Source organism: Bidens hawaiensis, unplaced genomic scaffold (assembly GCF_021521415.1).
Source record: "Bidens hawaiensis isolate Kalapana, Puna unplaced genomic scaffold, B.hawaiensis_p1.1 tig00016464_1, whole genome shotgun sequence".
Taxonomy (NCBI): domain Eukaryota; kingdom Viridiplantae; phylum Streptophyta; class Magnoliopsida; order Asterales; family Asteraceae; genus Bidens; species Bidens hawaiensis.
In genome coordinates, this window is record NW_027492512.1 from 146933 (window position 1) to 157111 (window position 10179).

At 36.5% G+C, this 10179-nt stretch overlaps 1 protein-coding gene across 1 annotated transcript; it reads right to left on the reverse strand.

The window, feature by feature from the left end:
* Positions 1-414: 414 nt before the first annotated feature.
* LOC143551611 (uncharacterized) lies at positions 415-6612 on the reverse strand. Its single transcript, XM_077042008.1, has 13 exons — positions 5974-6612; positions 4516-4632; positions 4209-4401; positions 3909-4075; positions 3643-3817; positions 3389-3450; positions 3114-3195; positions 2896-2953; positions 2692-2792; positions 1997-2080; positions 1557-1627; positions 1299-1457; positions 415-695 (listed from the first exon to the last, which is right to left on the reverse strand). The coding sequence occupies exons 1-12, from the start codon at positions 6444-6446 to the stop codon at positions 1340-1342; spliced, it is 1701 nt and encodes a 566-aa protein (XP_076898123.1). The 5' UTR covers positions 6447-6612; the 3' UTR covers positions 415-695; positions 1299-1339.
* Positions 6613-10179: the final 3567 nt, after the last annotated feature.

Genomic DNA, 10179 nt, shown 5'->3' on the forward strand with positions numbered 1-10179 from the left:
TAAACGAAAACCGATAAGTAAAACTTAAAAACACACAACGCTCGTTAAGGCTCAACGACCCTAAACAAACTTCCTATATAAGGTTCGGCTTCGTACTTAATAGCCAAACGAGCTTTATTAGAGGCTCGGACTAGATAAAGAATGTTCAACAGTTAAGGGCAATTGTGGAGCTTCCTAGTAATTTCTCGACACCACAGCCTTCATTAATTAACCACCACCACGGGGCTTTATGGGAAGGGACTTTAGTGCCTTGTTTCCTACATGACAATGACGTGGAGAGGCAATAAAGCCCCTCCACAACACACAGTCTAAGGGGTTTAATGAGTGGTGCTAGTTAGCGATTTTTTATTAAAAAGAGAAGATTAAACAAATAATATTAAACATAAACAAAACATACTTGTTTTATTAAAACCATAACCATGAAACTACAAGACGACGAAACATATGGTCTTATTCATCGCCCTCTCTCTTTCACACGAATTATGTACCATACCACCATTGCACATCAAGCTTGTCTCGAAAAGCAGTGATATTCACCGCCCTCTCTTTTTCACACAAAGTTTGTACCAACGTTGCACTTCGAGTTTGTCTTGAAATCATTGATATTCATAGCCCTCTCTTCAACTATTCATCGCCCTTTATACCGTCATCATATATTCAAATCATAAAACCCGGGATTTGGCTCATTATTTTGCCTAAAAATCAAACCATTAAAACCAGTAAAGATTATCTCGTAGTTTGACCAATATATCCAGATTCTTTAAATAAGAAACCATGGGTCTAACTCATGATACGACTAAAAGTCAAACCACGAAAATCAAACGCTCTCAACTAAAGAAAAGGCAAAGATCCCGTATTAGAATTCTGATTTTACTACTGTTTTTAACAGTGTAAACAAGCTAAATTCGCTTGGTAAAATCTTGAATTAAGACAACTAGACAAGTTTAAGCAATCTAGAGTCTAAATTGAAACTAATTAGAAAATCAAATCAAACTCGAACTTTAATAAATATATACTAGCTTTTTCATCCTATTCTAAAAAAGCATTAATATAAAACCTTTTGTTTTATAAATTTATATAAAAATAACTAAATAATAGATACTGTATTATATACAAAAAATTATTACTGTAAAAATATATATAAACAATTGGTCTTTGTGTATATGTATAATGATAAAATAATTTAAAGAAAAAAAAACAAGACCAAGGTGTAGTTGAGATTTTGGCCTCTAATTGTTTACTAAAACTTAATTAATAAACCTATATAGAAGTTCAACTACTACTGAAAAACAAGTCACCTGAATCAACATTATAATCTTGAAAACGGGGGCAATAACGATCAAGAGGTTGTAGCTGGTGGCGGAGGGGGAGGCTGTGGCGGAGAATTTGGAATCTTTGAGAAAGAACGGTACTGCAGCCGAACCTTCTCTCCACTTTCAATAATATTTACCAGGTACCTAAAATAAATGAAAAACCCAAAAGTGAAAAAATATAATAATCAATCAATCAATTTGCACCGTTGATTTTAACCAAACAAACTTGTATGCTATACGAACCAGCCATTAAGAGATTGTGAAGTTATAATGGCTTCTTTCCCAACAAATTTATCCGGTGTCCTCCGGTTTCCCTGCATCACCACATTAATACTGTTAAATCAGGGAAAATTTAAAAAAATTTCAAATGACGTAAATTGTTTTTGTAGATTTTAAAATAAGATGACATAAATGTAATAAATAAAGTTTGGTTAATATTTAGTGATTATTCTAAAGTACGAGGTAATGTGAAGAAATAAATGTCAGTAAAGATTATAATGATTCCATCTAGGTTTTTCAATTTAAACTACGAAAATTTCACAATGATATCACAATATTAAATCTTGAGCGGTTTTGTTAGGTTTTTCAATTTATTGAAACAATATTGAAATTTGGTTACTATATCATAATCGTATCACTTTTAAAATTTTTAACATTTACAGTAGTAATTAGAAACATCATACCTTAATAAGAACTTTCTCGTTTACTGAAAACGGATACTGTACACATCTTGGGGACCCGTTTTCAGGAATAGCATCCCCATTTGCCTGAATTGTTCACACATCACAGTTTGTTAGCATCACAATCACTGTTAATTCTTAATATATGTTTTAGGCACGTCATCATTACAGATTGTTTCAACCCAGTTACCCAACCCACCAGGAGTATACATGAGTCGGCTTGGGTCGGTTTGGAGCTCAAACCAAACCAAAAACCGAGAATTCTGTTATTTGGTTTTTAGAAAAGCGTTCAGTTTCGATCTTTTCGGTTTTCACAATGGGCTGTATTTGGTTTTAGATTTTTTCCGCTTTAACATTTGGGCTTGAAAACTTTGGGCCTAAACTTTTTTGTTAACTATTAATTGATTATTAGTTTATTACACATTTAAACCTAATTTTTTAAGCTGCACAGCTACAGCATTTATTAATTTCTTGTAAATTACTTAAAAACGGTTTTTTCGATATTTCTAGTCCGGATTGGTTCCAATAGGTGTGGTTCTGTTTTTTGTTTAGAAAAACCGATTAAAAAAAAGTGGTTTATTTAAAAACATAAAACCAAACCGTCGGTTTTAATTGGCTTTGGTTAAGTTGCTTATTCTGGTTACGATTCAGTTATTTCGGTTTCGTGCACACCCCTACAACCAGCCAATGAGACATACCCAGCGGTCACCAACTTCTCTTCTTTGTTTCCTCATAGCAGCATTGTGAAAAAGCCTTCGGTCATCCTCACGTTTAACTGTTGCTGCTGCGGCTCTTAAAGCTGTTAAAAAATAATTAAAAATAAAAAACTAAACCCATGTTCATAAAAAAATTCTTTTTTGAGGGGGTAAGAAAGAAGAACAAAAGCGAAAAATGTATGTTACCATGATTAGGTATTAAAGATGTAGTCCCAACTTCAGCATCACAGGCGGTACATCTTCCCTGTAACGTAGAGGTTGTTAATCCTTTTTGGAAATCATCTTATTCTTGTAGAAGAGGTTATTAATTTCAAATTCAGGCATTTTTGCATGAATGAAATCATAACCCATATTTAGTATCTGTGGTTAATATCAAATATCTAAAGAAGTATCATTTCACATACCGTCTCTAAGACCCTCTTGAGCATCATGCCACCAAACGAATGCCCACATGGAGCAAACATAGCATCTTCAAGAAAAGCACCACTAAATAACATATAAAACCGCATTAGAATCCTTTATATTTTATAAAAAAGTAGCTGTAACAAGCATTTGTTGATAATAGCATCATTGACCATGTGCATACACAGACACAGGCTTAATATAAGACCACCCATATTTAAGAGAAAACAAAAGAGAACTACTATAAAAAAGAGCAAAAAATGAGAAATTAACTTACGACAATGAATCAGAGAGAACACTTCGTAATGATGGCTCTTTATTAGAATTTTGCCAACCCGTCTGCAATGCAGAATCCACTGTAAGCCTTTTACTTTTTAACAGCTCAATAATCTTGAATAAAAATAAATTATTTAATACTATGCATACTAGAAGATTTTTCACATAAACTTTTACTAGAAAAAATGCTAATTTGTTACAAAATTAAGAAAATTGGCAACAAACTAGTTCATTTATATAATAAAACTGGCTTACAAAAGCATTATCAGAGCCGTTACACGGTACATCCTCGTCAGCAGAAAGATCATCCATAAACTGGCTAACAGAAATTGGCACATAGCTTTGAGGGATCACGTGTCCAGCTGTTCGAACTGGAGAACAATCTAATATAGCATTACTTTGTGGCATGAGCCTAAATGCTAATGATGATCTACAAAATATAAGTTACCAGTTATTCAAAAGATTAAAATAAAATTCTATATGAAAATAAATCGTATTACAACTATAAAAATTTGATATACCTCCCAGAATTAGAACCATTGGGAGTGTAATCGGTTGCAGCCCTATATGAAGCAGCTGGACGAAGGCCTGCAGTGGCATGACTGAGTGGCTTCCCTGTTAATAATAAAAGATCCCTAGGAGCAGAACCATAATCTGCCAGGTACCAACGACCATTGGGATCACGAACCTAAATAAAAGAAACAAAATAACTAACAGAAATGATTCCAAGAACGACAGTTCATTTTCTAATCTTACAAAAGTCAACCAAAAGGAACTTTACAAGCTCATATTATAGTTGAACTTGGATGATGAGAATTTACCTGAAGACCAGGTGTATCTGAACAAATCAATGTTAATAATCCTTTTTCACTTTCACTATTTGATGTCATGTTGCCACCACCAATAGCGCCTTTTCCCTTTTGCAATGGCATGTTCAAGTAAGATGCAACAAGTACTGATGATGATGCCTCATTAGCAGGTAACGGGTTGTCATCAAGTAAATGATTAAAAGCACTGAAATTTAGTGTCAATATAAACATATATTAGTAAACATATGAACACTAAAAGATAGCTAAAGAACAAAATATAAGATTTAACATTTTAAGTGCAATAATAAAAAATAGTTACTCGCTTCTTAAACAAAGATGTCTAGCAATGGCGTTTAAAGCAGCACGTGCAGCCTTTCCCATGCATCTGAAAACATCTGCCATACATGGTGGAGATGAATCCATGTCTTCTAAAGCCCTGTTACATGATACTTATAATAACATCCAAATGCGCCATATACTTACAGTTGAACGACAAAAAAAAACATTTACAACTAATACAAAATATGAACAAAGTCATGTACTTTAACCATTATCAGACATTCATAAAACAGAGTTCATGTATAAAAACATATTCATTCCTAAAATGTTACTAATATAGATGCAGCAGGCAATAATGTGCATTAGCAGGATCAATGACTGCCCATAGAACTAAACGTTTTGGTGCAATTGACATCAAGAGTTAGTTATATCAGTATTAATGACAGCAAAAGTGTGGGTGTATACTATAAACAACCATCTATATGAATAGTTTGCAGGCATTTCTTGGATCATCTAGATTTATATTATTTAGATGAAACCTCATTTATGTCATTATATGTGTATCTTATTATGCAGGGTCTCTTATGATGAAGCTGGCAATAATGTGCTTTAGCAGGATCAATTACTACCAATAGAAACAAATTTAGTTAAAACTATTATCAGCAAAAGGGCACATATACTATAAACAATCCATTATATGACAGCAACAGAAATACATGCTCTTTTTGTCATAACCAGCTTAAATAGTTTGCAGGCATTTTCTTAGATAATCTAGGCTTATATTATTTAGAAGAAAAAAACACCCTAATTATGCCAGTATCTGTCTAACCTATTATGTAATACATTCCTGAAATGTTACTAATAAAGAAGCAGCAGGCAATAATGTGCATTAGCAGGATCAATGACTACAAATAGAACCAAAGTCATTTAAACCTTATATCAGCAAAAGCGCACATATACTATAAACAATCCTTTATATGACAGCAACAGTAATACCTCCACTCTTATCAAAATCCATAACCAATTTCAGTAGTTTGCAGGCATTTGTCTTATATGTTTATACTATATTCATTCCTGAAATGTTACTAATAAATATGCAGCAGGCAATAATGTACAGAACAGGACCAATGACTACCAAAACAACTACTAGTTTTTTATTGCAATTAAACCTAATGAGATATTAAATAATATGATCAACGAAGACCGAAACCACATACCGTCCTGCTCGATACTTACAAAATCCATTACTACCATTCCAATTACCCCCATTTTGAACCCTATACTTATATCTATGTTTATATTATTTAAAAGAAAGCCCATTTATGCCATTATCTGTGTATCCTATTATCCAAATAAAGATGCAGCAGGCAATAATGTGCATTAGCAGGATCATCGACTACCGATAAAAGCATTAATGCTTTATGCAGTTAACCATAATGAGATATTAAATACTATTCCCAATTTACAAAACACAACCAACGAAGACGAAAACACATACCGTCCAGCTTGATACTTATAAAACCCATTACTACCATTCCAATTACCCCCCCTCTGAGCCCTAGTTCTAAAATACAACCTCCCTGACTCCAATCCACACCTCATTAAACTCCCATCCTCAAACCCTAACTCAATCACCACCGCGTTATGCCTCGTAAGCGAACCGGACAACGCCTCCACCGCTCTCGTATAACACTCCGTCGCCACTCCATCGTACGTTACCAAATCCGATAACCTAACTCTCGCCACTGGAGACGAATTTGAAACAATCACCGCCGGCTCTCCGGTAGGATGCGCCGCGGATATCGGCGTCACATATTGATGCTTCTGATTCATATTATTATTATTATTATTATTATTATTATTATTATTATTATTGTTAGCTCCGCCGGTGGTTGTGGATGGAGAATTGATTGGAATTGATGAAACTGATGAAATTGAAGGTGTGTGATTATGATTATGATGATGTATCATGTTGATATTGAATCATTAATTGTGTTAATTTGGTGGTTTGAGAGGTTAATTGAAGGATTTGGGGATAAATGGAGTGAAATTAGGGTTTATGTTTATAGTGGTAACACAGAAGAAATAATTGAAATGGAAACAGAAATGAATAAACGGAAAAATTGAATGAGGAAGTCACGTTAATTATCTCGGGAGTTGTTGTTAGCCGTGTTTAGCGGAAATAAAAGTTCACGAGTTGTTACTGGAAGAGCGACGGGCCGAAATAAACAAATAAAACCGGAATGAATTGGATAAAATTAGGAGGGAATTGTCTTCTTAATCATCCCTTCTTAATCATCCCATGAGTTGTTAATTGTGTTTAGTGGAAACAAAAGCCCACGTTGATGCAATGAAAACAAGAGCGACAAACATAAACGAAGAGATTGAAATCGAAGCGAACAAATGGGATTCATAGCAAACAAGTGAGAAGGAGGGAATCACCTCCTTAATCATCACACGAGTCTATGTTAACCACGTCTCGTGGAAACAAAAGCACATGAGTCGCTATCAGCTTTGTTCCAGTGAAAACAAGAGTGACACGCCCTAACGAACAAATGGAAACAACAACAAACAAGAGAAAATTAGAAGTAGGGAATCACCACCTTATCATCTCGTGAGTTGATGTTAGCCGTGATCAGTGGAAACAAAAGCTCACAAGTCGATGTCAGCTCCGTTTAAGTGAAAACAAGAGCGACACACCCGAACGGACAAATGAATGCCACACCAAACAAGAGAAAACCAGAAGGAGGGAATCACTTCCTTATTCATCCCACGAGTCGATGTTAGTCGTGTTTAGTGGAAACAACATCCCACGAGTTGATTCCAGCTCTGTTTAAATGAAAACAAGAGCGACACAGCCAACGAACAATTAGAAACCCAAGTGGACAAATGAAAGTTTCAACAAACGTGAGAAAGTTGAAGGCGTGTATCGCCTCCGTAATCATCCCACAGGTCGATGTTAGCCGTGTATAGTGGAAACAAAAGCCCAAGAGTTGCTGCCAGCTCCATTTCAGTGAAAACAAAAGTCCACGAGTCGTTGTCAGCTCCGTTTCAAGGAAAATAAGAGCAACACGCCCAAACGCTCAAATGGTATCCAAACGAACAAATGAAAACCACAACAAACAAGAGAAAACTATAAAGATGGAATCTCCTCCGCAATCGTCCCTTGAGTCGATGTTAGCTGTGTTTAGTGGAAACAAAAGCGCGCCCACGAGTCGCTACCAACTTCGTTTCAATGAAAACAAGAGCGACACACCCAAACGAACAAATGGAAACCCAAGCGGACAACGAAAGCTTCAACAAACATGATAAACGTAGAAGTAGGGTATCACCTCTGTAATCATCCCACAAGTCGATGTTAGCCATGTTTAGTGGAAAAAAAGCCCACGAGTTGTTGTCAGCTCCGTTTCAGTGAAAACAAGAGTGACACACATGAGAAAACTAGAAAGAGGGAATCTCCTCCGTAATCGTCCCACAAGTCGATGTTAGCCGTGTTTAGTGAAAACAAAAGCCCAAGAGTCACTGTGTAACAACGTGAAAATTTCGAGTTCAAAGCATCAACTTCCAAAGTCTAGGGACTAAAATTGCCAAAATCCGAACTTGAGGGTTAAAAATGAAAAATCTGTTTTCCTGACACATCGCGCTACGCGATGAGTCAGAAGCGACTCCCATCGCGTACCGCGATGGGGCGTCTGACAATGTTTGACACGTGTGCCACGTGGCACACGGTGGCACTATGTGCCGCCACGTGTCACCACGTGGCAACACTACCGCCACGTGTCACCACGTGGCAACACTGCCGCCCACGTGTCGCCACGTGGAGCGGCGCCTGCCACGTGTCGCCACGTGACACGTGTGCCACGTGGCACACGGTGACCTATATCGCGGTACGCGATAGGTCAGCCCAGGGACCCATCGCGTACTGCGATGGGAACCAAATTGAGCTCTATAAATAGCGGCCAAGGGCAGACCATTTCCACATCCCAAAACCTGCTCTCACATCTCTCTACTCTCTCTCTAGAATATCTCGAAATTTGTGCCTCGTTTCCTCGATAAGCGTGCCTCGAATCTCTCGTTTGTGTACAACGTTTCCTTGAAGTTGTGCCACCCTCCACCCTCACTCAATCTATAAGGTGTTGTTATAATGGTAAAGAGTCTTGAAAGTCGTGTCAACAAGTGTTGAAGATTTGGCATTCCTCGATAAGCGTGTCGAGTAAAGCGGCATCGGAGTGCTGCTCAAGTCCTTTGAGTTTCTATACGCCACTAAGGTTAGGCGTAATAATGAATTCAATATAATTCAATATTAAGGCTTAAGCCCTAAAGTCGAGGTTATACTCGATACCTCGATAAAAGAAAAGAAAAGAAAACATAACAAAGAAACGAATGAAAGTTTGATTATTGAATATTGTGAATTCATATATATGTGTGTAAGTATATATGTATATATTCTTTGTTATGAAAATATTATTTAAAGAATAATGAGTATTCTTAAATAATAAAAGAAAAGATTACGTTTCTTGGAGAAGAAGAAACGTCGGGTTTTTTATTATAAACTAAAGGTTTGTAATTTACTTTTAAACTAAAGGTTTTTAAGCAAAAGACTAAAGGTTCATCGAGGATTGAGATAATAATAAAGGTCTTAAGCTGGATCGTGTATCCGACTAACAAATATTTATACTCGTAACTATAGGTTCGAGACAAAGAAAGGGAACAGACCCTTGGACGGTGAGTGAAGCCGATCCTAAAGAGATAAGGTGAATACGCCCCCAAACTTTTAAACTTGTTTTCAAATGAGTCAAACTTGTTATGTGAAATTGTTTACAAGGAACTATGTGTTCCTAAAACCGTTATAACTATGGGTATAAACCTAGCCCTCAGGATGTGGTATACGTATGTCTGGATCCTTACATAGGTGGTACTATGCGATGTATGGGCATGATCGCACCACCCTTGGTCGTAGGACGCTCTCCTGCAGGGAGTACGACCTTATGTGTATATTTACGAGTACTTAACTAAGTCAAACGCTGCGGTGTTTGCTGAGGTGACCTAGAGTAGAGGCTCAAGTTTATAATGTGTTATTTGACTTTGTTATTCCTAAGCCACGTTGGGCCGAGGCAGGCGTAGTCTCGAGGGGTAATAAAGTAAAAGAAGTTATTTTGCGTCAGCGTGTTCACCAACATTCGTTGCTGACGTATTTTCTTACATTTTGCAGGTGAACAAGTTTAGCACTTGGAGTGACGAAGTGCTTATATATCCGATGGCTCGGATTTTATTTTGTATAAATATAAATGGTGGTTTGTAAACATAAACAAGTAATCTTTTGTTAACAACTCTAAACGGGTGTTTTATAATCCCGTCTTTGAAAGTATATATAAAAGTTATGTTTTGATCCTTGAAGTTTTATAAGTCTTCCGCAATATAACGTAACTCTGATTTATTTACAATATTGGTACCAACTATTGGGTCACGCTCCTAGGCCTAAGACGGGATGTGACACACTGCCAGCTTCGTTTCAGTGAAAACAAGAGTGACACACCCAAATAAACAAATGGAAACCGAAACAAACAAATGAAAACCACAACAAACAAGAGAAAACTAGGAGGGAATCGTCTCCGTAATCATCCCTTGAGTCGATGTTAGTAGTGTTTAGTGGAAACAAAACCCCACGAGTTGGAATATAGAATGTGATAGATTAAGGAGGGTT

What these genes read in the sequence shown, in the direction of transcription:
- LOC143551611 (XM_077042008.1), bottom strand. Translation starts at nt 6,446, where the DNA reads ATGATACATCATCATAATCATAATCACACACCTTCAATTTCATCAGTT. An exon ending in ATCTTTAATACCTAATCATG is followed by an intron (nt 2,793 to 2,895) that starts GTAACATACATT and finishes ATTTTTTAACAG; the next exon opens with CTTTAAGAGCCGCAGCAGCA. An exon ending in ACGAGAAAGTTCTTATTAAG is followed by an intron (nt 1,628 to 1,996) that starts GTATGATGTTTC and finishes GTGGTGATGCAG; the next exon opens with GGAAACCGGAGGACACCGGA.